The sequence below is a fragment of the Pseudochaenichthys georgianus genome, chromosome 19, assembly GCF_902827115.2.
Source record: "Pseudochaenichthys georgianus chromosome 19, fPseGeo1.2, whole genome shotgun sequence".
Lineage (NCBI taxonomy): Eukaryota > Metazoa > Chordata > Actinopteri > Perciformes > Channichthyidae > Pseudochaenichthys > Pseudochaenichthys georgianus.
This window is the reverse complement of record NC_047521.1, coordinates 27117838-27132234: the sequence shown is the minus strand read 5'-3', so window position 1 is coordinate 27132234 and position 14397 is coordinate 27117838. Positions and strand designations below refer to the sequence as shown.

The following is a 14397-nucleotide window of genomic DNA, read 5'->3' as shown; positions in this document are numbered from 1 at the left end:
GCAAAGGCACCGGGGCTTTTACCTATCCACGAGGCTTTTGAAAGTAGTAGTAATGCTCATGTCTTTTGCTCACTACTAGTCTTTTTTTTACCACCAGGTGTGCAAAAACTACAGGTACATTTAATATATATATATATTATATTATTATCGGTATCGGTCTTGAGAAGCAGGAAGTTATCGGTATCGGTTTCAAAAAACCAATATCGTGCATCCCTAGTTGGAAGCGCCAGTGAATGAGCATTAACTGAGTTTTAAACATCACTTTAAATGGAAGACCCCCATAGGCCCCGCCCACTCGATCGGCGATCAGCCGATACTGATTCCGGCGATCGGCCCCAAAATTGGCGATCGGAGCATCCCTAATAAATACACAAATTAAGACACAGCAATGTTCATTCTTGGGTTAATTGAGAGCAAAATACTAAAGAAAACGAACTTGTGTGCCATGTTGAAAATGCAAGAGGATATATCAATAATGCTTATTCAGTATTCTTCCCCCTTGAGGTCGAATACTGTCACCGAGGATGAACTGTGCTTGGAATAATAACATCAGAATCCACAGTGTTTATAACACCTTGTAAAATATTAATGCTGAGGAGGATTAACATTTCATATTGGTAGGGTGGGCTAAAGCAGACCGGTGGGCGTCTGCTGCTGAAGGTGTGACTGTTGACTTAGCATGACTTATTGATCACCAGCAGTCACCAGGGGCTCTATTAACCAGGCCTCTTTAAATCATTTCATTAAAACCAGATTTAATTTCCATGATAAAGACATTTTATACAACTCATATATACTCTATAGTTGCCCAAAGTGACCATGGTCAAATCTCCATACAAGACGAATGGATGAGAATATGTGATTTTCTGGACTTTTATACTATATCTGAATGTTCTGTGCTTCCTATCATACAGTATCAACGCTTTACCAATTACTGTTTTATAAAATTGACCATTAATATATGTCAATGTCACAAATTAAAACATACACCCTGATTCGGATCACAAACCAGCTAAAAAACAGCTCCGTTAATGAATACAAATGTAAGGATGTGTTTAAAAAGGTACATTTACAAAGATATGCACACAGATTTTTACAGTCTACTTTGTGCTTTTATGAAGATAAAATTCAAGCATAAAACAGCCAGCACATGCCATGATTTAACACACCGTAAAAAGGTTAATGAAAGCTTTTATGATAGTCTCTTAAAATCTGTCTTTAAAACAAAAAAACAAGGCTGAAAATAGAAGCTACTAAATTACTTTTAAATCAAGTCGGCTACAAGTACAACACTGCAAGAATATATGCACCTAATATATGATTCACCTATTAAATAAAAGGACACCTTTGCGGATATGTGCATTAATATTGAACATATACAAATTACACCGCAGAGGCTCTACTCAACAATACATCAAATGACTATCGACGCAGCCTTTGCAGGGTTGGTCGATATGGAGAAAATGAAATGTCATCATATTTTGTGACAATATAGATACGATATAATAGGGTTAACTATGGTGCTTTCAGAAAACACAAACACAATGATTACTGATAAATAATACTCAGTAATGTCGATGTAATGACCATGTGGGTAAAGGCAAATAATAGAACTAGAGTATACTGGGATGCAGCCTATGAGTTATTACAATTTCCAATATCTAAGAAATAATAAGTATCATATCTTGATATCGAAATAATATTGATATATTGCCCCAAATAGCACGTGACTGATTATAAATTATTAATAAACAACCACCATTCTCTGTGTGCTATAGAATTAACCAGAAACAGGACTAAACTTCTTATGTTACACACAAATAATAAATAAAGTCTGCTGCAACAAGCGTTAGTAGTGTATGTAATCTTGTTTTTCTTCTACTAATGTGCAATGCCTTGTAAACATGCTAAAACAATTGCACATTTGGGATGAATTAAGCATTAAGCAACTTAATAAACTTGCAGCTACACATGTTAAATCAAAAAGAGAGCAGTTGTACAGTGTGGTGTACATTACAGTGTGTTGTTGTACTCACCTGTCTGCAGGTATCAGTGTCCTCCTCAATCCATTCTGCTGCAGGTTCATCTGACTCCAGGCTACTCCCGATGCTAACGGCTCCTGCCTGCACTCTTTAAAAAGTTTAAAATGTTAAACTGAACGAGCTCTGCAGACACACTGTGTATCGTCACAAACAGCAGACAGTCCTCACACTCCTCTCTGAAGCTAAGAGTGTGTCAGTGACAGCCGAATTTAGCATTAGCATGTTAGCCGGAGCTAGCATGTTAGCCGGAGCTAGCATGTTAGCCGGAGCTAGCATGCACCTGTAGGCCGCATGGTGTCACAAAGCGTGCTGGGTGGATGGTGCACAACCAGTGACATTTAATGAAGATGCAACACTTTTTAACTCTTTACTAGCATTTTTTTTTCACCAGTTAAAGGTACAATAATACAACAATACATCTTTAAATCCAAAATTGCTTTTTTCCCCTAAAATATATTGCACTTTTTGTTTTACTCCTGAACAGATGCTACTTCAAATGTAGAATTACAATAATGTTGTTCAGGAGTAGCCTAACGTTATTGTGTATTAAAATTCATTTGTACTTACTGTATGCATATTTAAATTATACATAGCCTAAATTACATGTAAAATATTGTATTTATTAAAAGAATAAGTTGAAGTATTCCTAAACAAAAAACACACAAAAATGTCTGTAAAGTGACTACATTTAATGTTATTTCCAATCCTTCCAACTCCTGATAAATATTCCCTTTATATTCTGTAAATATTTATTTTAGACACACTCCTTCTTTCACAATAATGTGAAATGAGACTTACTTTGCAATCTTAAACCATTTGGGGAATTCAACATATCATTGTCTCAGAAACAAGGTCAAACTCGTCACCAGGGGCGCCATGAGGGGGTGAAAAGTTAGGATGATTCTAAGGGCCCGTGACTGACAGGGGTCCGAGAAATGTTAGAACATTAAGAAAAATATGTAAGTAACCTTTCATCAATCATCAAAATAATTAACATTAATATAACGCCATATTGATGATGTACTCACTAAACTTATGATTCATTTAACTTATTTTCTTCCAAAAGTTAATTATCCAAAGCATCGAACACCCCCCTCTCTTTACATGTAATGGTTTGGTCCTGCCTCCAAACGATGTGTGTGCAGCACGGACCCTTTCGTTTCTACCAGAGAGAGAGACTAGTGAGAGCATGTGAGGAGGGATGCTAGTACTTACGTGTGTACGATGTCTCAACGACTAACAAAGTTAGGCTTTCAAGAAAGAAAAGAATAAAAGGAGAGAAAGACGAGAGAGGGACGAAAGGGCGACAGTATGTCACCCAGTTTTTCAAAAGAAAAGGTGGGTGTGGTCCATGAGTGGTGGAAATTAGTCTGTTAGCTAAGCGTAGTCCATTGTAAATAATAATTGTAATGTTTTGCTGACATTAAGTACTGTTAATATCTTCACAGAAAATGCTGAGGTTTTTAATTTCACTCCTCTTTTAGCTGACATTTAATAAATGCAGGTACATTTTTAGCAGCTATTCATACTAAATCAGTTGTCCCTCCCCTGGTGCCAGGACCAACAGATCCATCTCTAGGCTCCGCAGCCCTGTCCCCCCATAAGGCTTTGCAGTCTTGCCGGACTTCAAGGACTTGATCAGTGCCTTTGCCAGTTACGGCCCCTACACACGGCGGCGTGCGTTGCCGCTTCAACGCTTCTGCCCATTCACTTTGAATGGGGTGACATCACGATTCGCCGAACTGCATTGCGGGAGAAAAGCGTAGATTCTCTCGAGGTGCTCGCTGCAAAAGTAGAGCAATGTTCTACTTTTGCCGCCTCGACGGAGGCGTCAGCCAATCAAATCCCTCGTATGTAAATCTGACAGTACAAGCAGTAGCCAATCAAACCGGGTGTATGTTGGGAGAGCCAGACCGCAGTTATTTCCCATATGTCAACAAAAGGAGGAGAACATGATCGTGCGGTAGGGAACATACAGGGACACAAACCGGAGGAGCCAGGCATGGGGGGAGGGGGCAGAGACAGTGGGGGAAACTGGTAGGTGTTCGCTTGTTTGGGGAGTTTATATCCAGTGTGCTTCATTTGAATGGACAGCTAGCAAGCATAGACAGTATATTTAGCCAGCATGGATGTAGCATGAATGCTTTGCTTTGTATGTCCGGGGCGGGACATTCATGTGGTTGGTTGTTGGTCGGGCTGCTCGCGTTGACTCCCCAAGCTCAAGACACGCCCACCGCCAAGCGGCAACGCACGCCGCCGTGTGGAGGGGCCGTAAGAAGGCTAGGCGCTGGGCTCTTGGTGAGTGACGGAGCGTCCACACTACAGCTTCAAAAATAGCTTGGAGCTGGGCGTGTCTGGAGCTTGGGGATTTTATTCGAGCAACGCGGCCAACAACCAATCACATGAATCTCCCCCCCCGACATACAAAGCAAAAACCCCCGGGGATTTTATGCGAGCAATATATATATATATATATATATATATATATATAAACTCCCCAAACAGGCGAAACCCTACCAGTTTCCCCCACTGTCTCTGCCTCCTCCCTCCATGCTGGTTCCTCCGGTTTGTATCCCGGGAGGTGAAGAGGGTCTGCTCATACAAAACCGGGAGATTTGCTACGGCGATAGTTAGTTTCTCCTCCGACTTTTTTTGAAATATAGAAATGAACGGCGGGATATCTCTCCCAGCTTAGACGCGGTTTGATTGGCTACGGCTTCAGCTGTCAGATTTTCAGAAACGGGATTTGATTGGCTGGCGCTGGCTACTCCGGCCGCCGGCGTCAGAAGCGGAGACGGACCGCTATGCTACCCACAATTCAGTTCGGCGAAAAAGCGACGTGACGCACGGCATTGAAAGTGAATGGGCAGATTGGAGTTTTCGACGCTGTCGACGCTGTAGTGTAGACGGGCCGTAAGGCTGAGCCAGGGCTCGTAATAACTGTTAAAGGGCAAGGCTATGGTAACGATATTGGATCACACAGAAGATGCATGATGAGAACAAGACTGAGAACAGGTAATAGGCTCTGATTTAGCACCACCATCAGGCCTTTTCACTTCCATTTCCGTTTTGTTGTCCGTTTACACTTTAATACCCGCTTATTTTAAAGTTGGTATATTTAATAAAAAAATCTGCTGCTTATGTTTTTTTTTTGTTATAGTATTTTATAAATGATAATATTAGTGTTAATGTTCACTTTATTTTATATATTTAATTTATATTTATTTTGATTTTTAAATGTTCCATTCAAAAATGTTATTAAAAAGGCATGTCCACCATAACAGATGACTATTGAAGTCTATTGTATATACACGTCTGCACAGTGTTATAGTTTCACCGCTCAGTGTCAGTAAATATAGTGTCGTTAGTATTGGACTACAAGATGGATACAGGTACAGGTAGTCATTTAAAGGATGAGTGGGTTGGGTTCTGGAGGTGTGGTTAGCATTGCGCTTGGTTGGCGTGGCCTGGGTCTGGTGGTGGGGCCGTATGTGATATCTTTTCATGGGGCCCAAAACATGGCGGCGCCCCTGCTCGTCACTAAGGACATGTATCAAGAAATGTTTCTCCGCTACAACTGTCTCCTTCTCTCTAATAAGCAGCCGTCCAGTGACTGACGCTCTCATCTCCCATCCTTAATTAGAAGAAAGAAAATGCTCGTTAGGACAGAAGTGTGACTGACTGAAGAGACAGCAGACAGGTGTTCTCCCCTGAGCTTTGCCTGTCTTTAAGTGTCTCTCTCTCTCTCTCGCTCGCCCCTCTCTGCCCCCATTAGCCTCCTTCACTGCTCCGTCTCTGACAATTAGCGCCATGACTTCATCCACTAATGGTTATGAGAGGAGCTGACAGGACATCAGACTGTGGCGAGTCCTAAAGGGACGGAAACCTTCTGCCTGTCTGACCGGGTTTCTGTCCGTCTCAGTTTCCTACGCAGTCCTTTGGGCAGATTGGAGGGATTGCATGTGGGCATTTCTCAGAAGATGATCACTGAAAGCTTAATATAATTAATTAGGAAGCTAATGATGTACGTTTATAGGATAAGATAACACAAACAAATGTCAGATGTTAAGCAGCAACATGAATTAGGGGGAAACACGGGACAAGTAGAATTAGGTGAAGCTGTTTTAGACAAATATGAGTAATTTTTTATATCAAGAATATATAAATATCTGTGTACAAGTCCTGCTTAAAGTCACTTACAGTATATAGCTAATATTTCGGTTTCACTATTCTAATGTTATCTTTTCAGCACTTAAAATTATAGTAATTGTGACGCTTGTCTGGAAATTATGTTCTAAGACTGGATATAAGAACTGCAAAAATTCATATATTTTATTCAATACATTCACACACATGCATACACCGGGTTTAGCCATGCAGCGGAACCAGCAGGCCTTATTCGTGTTTGTAATGGATGTGGCGGGCACTTTGAATTGTTTTACTTTTGATACAGAAATATGTAAAAGGTGGAGGAAGCTTAAGGGAAATACCCACAATGCATTTCTTCTTTGAGCTTTTGTTCATCATTCCTTATTTTGTAACAGCGTCCAAGTGCCCTCAATGTCGGCCAATGAAAGAGCCTGGTCCGTGCAATCCGCATTAATTAGATTCTATTTGTGGACACGTCGCGTTGCCTCTGAAGCAATCCTGTTTGGTCCATCCTGCCGGTGTGTGTGTGTGTGTGTGTGTGTGTGTGTGTGACAGAGAGCAACTGGGAGGAAGGAGAGGCTGATGGATTGGCTGAGGAAAAAGCAGGGAGAAACAAAAAGACAGCACATCTATGTGTGTGTGTGTGTGTGTGTGTGTGTGTGTGTGTGTGCGTGTGTGTGTGTGTGTGTGTGTGTGTGCGCAGGAGTGTGAATTGATTTTCAATAACCCTGACTGTGTCCATGTGTCTGGGAGCGGTGCCCAAAGAGCATCAAACTGTTCAGCTGTGACCGACCTTCAGCTTTAGCTGCACACTCGTAACCAAGCGATACACAAACATAGAATAATACACTTAAAATAAATAAACAACGAAACAATAATTGCTTTTAGGTATTTACTTATTTTTGTCGTGGAAGAATTGATAAATTGAAAACGACTATACTACTACCTGTTACCATTGAGCAATTCAGCATCAGCATGTTTCTCTCAAGCCGTACATGTTCATTTGTGATTTGATTTTATAAACTTTATTAATCCCCGTGGGGAAACGGTTTCTCTGCGTTTGGCCCATCCTGGTGTTAGGAGCAGTGGGCAGCCATTTTGAACGGCGCCCGGGGAGCAGTGTGGAGAACGGTGCCTTGCTCAGGGACACCTCGGTAGCACTTGGTCTTGCCGGGACTTGAACTGGTGACCTTCCAGTCCCTATCGACTTCGCCACCATTGTTGGACCAGGGGTTATTTTTGGATAGATGTTGTGCCTCACACTGTGCCATTGAGCACTCTCACTGTATGGCCGGGTCCACACCAGGCTGTTTGCTCACTAACGCCTCGATCTGCAGAGATCTTAATTCAGTCGACTCAGCACATGCAGATCAGCAGAGTGGAGACGGCTCGGTGACATCTCTGAGGTCATTCACGGTTTCCAGATTGTATTGATGCAGCACACGGACACTAGAGACCAGGGGTGTCCAACTCAAGGCCCGGGGGCCACATCCGGCCCGCGGCTTCATTTCCACACTCACTTGCAAAGAATATAATATGTTTATTATACGGTTACATGCCGCTTTAAAGGAAGCACATTGCCCAATAACTACGTGTCCCACAATGCATCTCAAATTAGACTTTTTTCTCGGAATTTGACTTTTTTTTTTCAAAATGCCACTTATTTTTTTTGTTTTTCCAGAATTTGGCTTTTCTTTTTAAATCATTTTGTGACATGCGCACTGAAGAGACTTGCAATCGTTTGCCCTAGACTTCTGCTTTCAGACGTAGTTAATTATGAAGTTATTACCCTATCCGATAATAAACCAATGCAGAGGCAATAATGTTATATAATGCATTATTTTTATATATGTATATATGATATATTTATTATTGTTGTATAGTCTTATATATAAAACCGGCCCTTTGAGTGCAACCATGATGCTGATGTGGCCCGAGTTGAAATTGAGTTCGACACCCCTGCTATAGACACTGAGATCGGGCTGAGACAAAGAACTGATCCCAAGCTAGAGATAACACCGGGAGGAATACACAGAGGGCGGAAGGACGTTATTTAAGATTTTGGAGCTACAACTGGAGTAATTTCGTAACATAAAAGTTGCTTATTAGTAAGTCTAATAACAGAAAGGACTTTTCAATATGCTCAGACTAAACTGTTAAACCAACATTCTCTTAGGTCGAGTCTTCTGTCACTATTTAGTACGTGTGTATTTAGATTTATACACGTGTGTCTTCAAAGGTTGTTAAAAGATGTATCAACTAGGGTCATGCTACTGTAAGCTTTTTTGTTTAAAGCAAATGTATAATAACAAAGGTTGAGATGAACTGTTGGTTAAAAATAAAGAGTATCTTTGACCAAAACACTGCGACTACCAGCTCTATTTAAGCCAATTAGAATGCATCATGGACGTCTAGTGGGGGATTGAATAGATATATATATTATATAATATTAAGGTTTCTCATTGGATACACTTAGAGGAGCATTAGTGTGTCTAATAACTTAAGATAGTTGCTTTATAGGCTCCGTCATGCTTAGAGTAAACTGTTGAACCTTCATTATCTGCATCTCTCGTAAAGAAGCATTTATTTGTTCTTCCGTAGAAGGTTGAGATAAAAAATGTAAGTGAGGTAGAAAGCAAATGATGAGTGTCTTTGAGCAAAACAACTCCATTAAAGCTAATAATAATAATAATGCATCATGGACATCTAAAGAACTTACTTACTGTACGTGTTAGACCAGTAGATGGCGCTGTAGTGCAACTTAAAACCACTTTACTGGTAAGGAAACAGTACAGTGTGCTTGAGTACACAGTGTGGTAAAACGAAACGAGTCAAAACTACATATGAAGTTCCTATGAGTGTTTCTTCGTATCCTTCCTGGGTCAACAGGTTGGCTTTACCCGGTCACTTTGTCTCACTCCAGTTTTCATTATCCTCCATCGTCTCCCTGTCAGTCTGGCACTTGTTGAGGCAGTCTCCACACAGGATGCCTCCCTTCACCAGGCAGAGCTTCTCCGTAGCAACGGACTGGTTGGATGTATCCTCGGTGACGATGGGGTTCCTGTCCAGGTTGACCCGCTCCAGTTTGTCCATCCTGGAGATGCAGAAGGGGACGCTGGTGAACTTGTTGTCGGAGAGGCCGATGTGCCGCAGCTCCTGCAGGGCGGAGATGGAGGAGGGCAGGTTGCTCAGCTGGTTCATGCCCAGGCTGAGAGTCAGAAGCTTCTTCAGGAGACCCATGGCACTGGGCAGGCTGGACAGGCGGTTGTTGCACAGGTTCAGGACCAGAAGGTTCTGGAGACGGCCGACAGACGCAGGGAGCTCCTCCAGCTGAAGTCGGGGCAATAACACATTCTGTATTACATCCCAGTTACACTTGTATCAGTTACAGCTATTTCCTGGGCTTTGTGATCTACTTGTTCTGTTCTTTTCTGTTGTAACATAAACATTTGGAAAGAAAATGCCGTGAATAAAGAAGAAAGGAAAACGTATCCATCTGAAAAAGTCATTCAGTTTCTCATTAGACGCTGTGGCACGGACAGCACGCAACAAAAGCTCCATTACCACCTGCACAACTTCGTGGTTCATTTTGATGACATAAGAGTTTGCCGCAATTCTGTTTGAAGTACTCTATGAATACTATTAACAATCCCCAAAAAATACATTTCCGCCTTGTTTTTAAGATGAAAATGCTGTAAATCAGGCTTTGAATGATATTCAAACAAACCCCTTAGAGCAGTGTTTCTCAAACCTGTTCATACCAAGGACACTTAACCAATAAAAAACACTCGCGGACCACCTAACTCCACAAATGTAAAAAAACACATCGTTTTTCTAGAACAGATTACAAATCGCCTGATAATGGTACAAACAGGCGGCAACATGTGTGACGAAGGTGTTGCGCTGGGCTATTCCATGCAATCGAAAGTGAAACTTAAGCTCGCTCCATTGCGGAGATATTCCCGCGAGGGTGCGGAAAACTTAAATATATTTATTTATTTCAAATATAAAATGTTCCCAATATACTCACGGACCACTAGGGGGCGCGCACGGACCACACTTTGAGAAGCACTGCCTTAGTAGAAACACATTCTGTACTACACCATTTAAGCTTGTATCAGTTACAGCTATTTCAGGCTTTGTGGTCTACTTGTATGTGAATCAAAACGAAGACACCTATCCATTTCAAAAAGTACTTCAGTTTCTCATTAAACACTGCAACATGGACAGGTCACGCAACAACACGCAGACATTGGATTACCATATAAATAAGAAAATACTATCAACAAGCCCAAAAACCTCACATTTTTGTCCTAAAAAAAAACGCATAATGAAAAATATCCTTATGTAAATCAAAATGGAACGTCTGGTGGTGTACATGATACTAAAGTGGAGATTTCTGGCTCACAGTATTAGACAAGGCAAATGTAGAGAAACCAGTCTGATGTACAGGCATCTGCACACCACTGCATATAACAAATATACGCATGAAACTTCCCCTTTTGATATCTTACATTACGACCATTATGTTTTGTGAATTGTCGCACTCACATAGTTGCTGTGCAGATCCAGGAGGCGGAGGCTGATGAAGTAATCGATGAAGTCCGGGATCTTTCGGATCAGGTTCCTGCTCAGGTCCACTTCCTCCACCTCACACAGCTTCGGGAGGCACTTCGGCATCACAGACACCCCCTTAAAACTCAGATTCAGACGCAGTTTGCCATCCAGAGTCAACTGAAGACACTCTTTGGCCACTTTCAAGGTGATGGTTTTACTTTTGGCTGCTTTCCTTTTGTTTCCTTTGGCCATCGTGCTGCAGGACACACAGGGAAGAGATGCAGTCTGGACAGGATGCACTCTGACAGAGGACTTGAGTGAGAGCGATAAAGTCACCTGGAACTGAAGACAGAGTTTTACCTTTCCTCTTGAATATCCTTACACCCTCGCCTATTGTTCCATGACAACGCAGATTAACAGAAGGCGCTGTAATCGAGAGTATTTACAATAAATACCACATTATTCAACAGGTACATTTTAAGAGTTTGGGCTATTTTGCTTACATAACATGTCCAAAGAATAAGAAGTATCCAAAACATACTTTTAGGCACTCACTACACTAGCTTTGACTACTTGCGTCTGTATTTCTCCTAATTTCACCAAAGTTAGCATCGGAATATCTTACATTTCTAATCAAATAGATTTTTTTGAACATATTTTCCGAATTCCGGACAGAATACAAAGACACATGCATTATTCATTTGACTACAATATGTCAACAAAACATTTAAACCTGGATTTAGAACCATTTTCACATTTCTCTTCTGGGAATGTATGCAAATTGGCACACGTTTAATAAGTGGATGCTTGATTAGATCATTAAAAAAGAAAATCAACATTTCAGAAAACTGAATATAAATGTTTTGAAGAAAGTAATAAAAAAAATATCTTTTTCGAATACATACAGAGAGAAAGTCAACGGTCAGGTGTATTTTTAGTACACATATTACTGCATAAGAAACTCTTTGATTACTCACCAGCATTACAGGTGACTGCTTCCTTAGATCCAGCACATCGAAGACCAGGAACAATTCAAAAGGGAGTCCGGAAACACCATTTCTCTTGACCTCTGTATATATGTATATACACTCTGCATCAAGGGGCCATGAGGAGATGTGTTAATACAAGCTAGATAGAGGGCTGAAGCCAGAGGAGGAGACAGCTGACATGGTGCTCAGTGCTGCGTCGGACACACACTTTGCCGGACATGGCATGTTTCCTTCTGTTACCGGGCAACGGAGGTTTTAAGGCTTTGAGCGGCTTCAGCAGGACTCTTTGTTTGTGTTTGGAAGACATTTTAAAAGATCACGGTAACTGTCTCCAGGAGTATTCTCTTTCAAATGTAAACCACATATGTGTCAATGTTGATCTCTGATTTCAAGGGAAATAAAGGGTTGCTGTAAAAAAAAAAGAAGCGAGACATGATCTTGATCTAGTCGCGCTACAGAATAATAAGATGGACTTTTATTAATCCCTCGTGGGGAAATGGTTTCTCTGCATTTGACCCATCCGAGCAGTGGGCTGCCATTTTGAACGGCGCCCGGGGAGCAGTGTGGGGAACGGTGCCTTGCTCAGGGACACCTCGGTAGCACTTGGTCTTGCCGGGACTTGAACTGGTGACCTTCCAGTCCCTATCGACTTCGCCACCACCGCCCCCTAATAATCGGCAAATATATTGAGAATAGATTAATTGTTTAAGTAAATGCAGTTTTAGCCTCTAATATATGTAGGCGTACTGTATTCCTCTCTTTCATTTCAATTTAAAGTGAATATTGGTGTTTTTTTTTACTAGTAACAAGACCTTTAAAGCTATGACATGTTGTATACCAGACATATAAATCATTGAATCTAGCCAAATAAGGACATTTATGGTCAAGACGATAAAATAAGAAAAAAGTTTGCGCACACACACACACACACACACACACACACACACACACACACACACACACACACACACACACACACACACACACACACACACACACACACACACACACACACACACACACACACACACACACACACACACACACACACCAGCGTTGAGTCTAACGTGTCACATACCGTTGTCTCACTTCAGACATTTCGCCTGGCGCATTCACCTGAAATGAATGCCGTACAGTACGTCTTACCGTCCAGTAGATGGTGCTGTATTTGTACAAGTTGCAGTATCATGTCACTACCTTTAAATCAGTAAACCTTCCAGTCTGATATCCCTAAACGTTGCTAGGTGAAGCATCTCTTTAATTAGATTACTAAATGTTAATAAGGATAATTTGAATATGGATGTTTGCCTTGTAAACCAGTACTAGATGTGATGTAAGCAGCCCCTGGTCGTGGTCCAATAAAGTGATTACTGACAGACTGACACCGTGACATGTCACAGGTGTAAATACTGAGATAATGCACACAAGCTGGGTGCTCATGTTAACAGATGTAGGAGCAGATAAAGCCTTCCCCATAAAAACAAGTCCCCCCATTTTGTATTATTTTGTTGTTGACCTACAGAATAGCATAACTACAACTATGCATGCTACTAAGGTTCGCTTAAACAGCACTTGTATACGTAAAAGCAGTACCCGGAAATCGAACCAAGTGTCCCTATATAATCAGATTGTTGGTGAGAAAGCATTATTAGAAACGGGTTATTAAATGGAAGTCCACAAGCATGAACCTAAAACAGGTCACTTAAAGGTGGGGTAGGTAAGTTTCAGAAACCGGCTCGAGATACACTTTTTGTTATATTCCATTGAATGCTCTTAACATCCCGATAGCAATGAATATCTGAAGTGCTTTGACAAAAAATCCATAAAAAAAGTAGATGGCCTGCCTGCCTGTCAGCCTTCCACCGGGGCACAAACTTATCTCGTGCCCTCATTGGTCATGTGCGCGTTCGTGTGTGTTGGAGGAGGGGCTCTGTAAGGAAGTAGCAGATTTTTTCCGGTTGTGTATTTTCAAATTCTAGCGATCTCGAGCCGGTTTTTCAAATGTACCTACCCCACCTTTAACAATGCCACTTTAAAAAGGGAATATCATGTGCATGTAAACACACACAATCACCACAGAAAGGAGAACATCTGCTTGGGTAAAGGATTCGTTTCACTGTGTCTGTCAAAGGAAAAGCAGCCAGTGTAGACAGTGGAAAAAGCGGCCACACAATGCCATATATTTTGTGACGTTACGCTACACACACACACAACCCAAACCTAATTACAAACCCTCTTAGACCAGACCTGCTGTTTTATTGGGGTTTCTTCCTTTATAATTCTCCTAGCAGGCGGCAGATTAATTTGGTCTATAGGCCTGAGTCATTTCCCTCAGCAGTGTGAAGCACAGGTCAGGAGAAATGCACGCAGCAGCTCAGAATACATTTCATGATTAGACATGTGAGTAGAGAGAGTGTGTGTGCATCGAAGCATTTGTGAGTGAGAGGGCTGCAATGTATGAAAATACAATTAAACTGTTTCGTTATTAGACCGTGTTCTTTTTTAACAATATATTCAACGACTGCTATCTTCAGACCCGGCGGCAGACATACATCTCTGGGCGGGCCCACCACGGCACTTACATTTCCCGGGAAATCTGAATTGTCAACGTGGGGCGGGAGGGGGGGGGGGAGGCAGCCATAAGGCTGTTGACGGTCTTA

At 41.6% G+C, this 14397-nt stretch overlaps 1 protein-coding gene across 3 annotated transcripts; it reads right to left on the bottom strand.

Annotated features, from left to right (window-relative positions):
* Nucleotides 1-7098: 7098 nt before the first annotated feature.
* On the bottom strand, nucleotides 7099-11963 carry LOC117465072 (leucine-rich repeat-containing protein 18-like). Of its 3 annotated transcripts, XM_034107950.2 has the most exons (4): nucleotides 11726-11963; nucleotides 11109-11174; nucleotides 10743-11004; nucleotides 7099-9521 (listed from the first exon to the last, which is right to left on the bottom strand). In XM_034107950.2, exons 3-4 carry the CDS (start codon nucleotides 10998-11000, stop codon nucleotides 9096-9098), a joined length of 684 nt encoding a protein of 227 aa, XP_033963841.1. In that variant the 5' UTR covers nucleotides 11001-11004; nucleotides 11109-11174; nucleotides 11726-11963; the 3' UTR covers nucleotides 7099-9095. The 3 variants fall into 3 exon arrangements, with proteins under 3 accessions (XP_033963841.1, XP_033963840.1, XP_033963842.1); XM_034107949.2 differs by lacking the exon at nucleotides 11109-11174 and having other exon boundaries at nucleotides 10743-11090; XM_034107951.2 differs by lacking the exon at nucleotides 11109-11174.
* Nucleotides 11964-14397: the final 2434 nt, after the last annotated feature.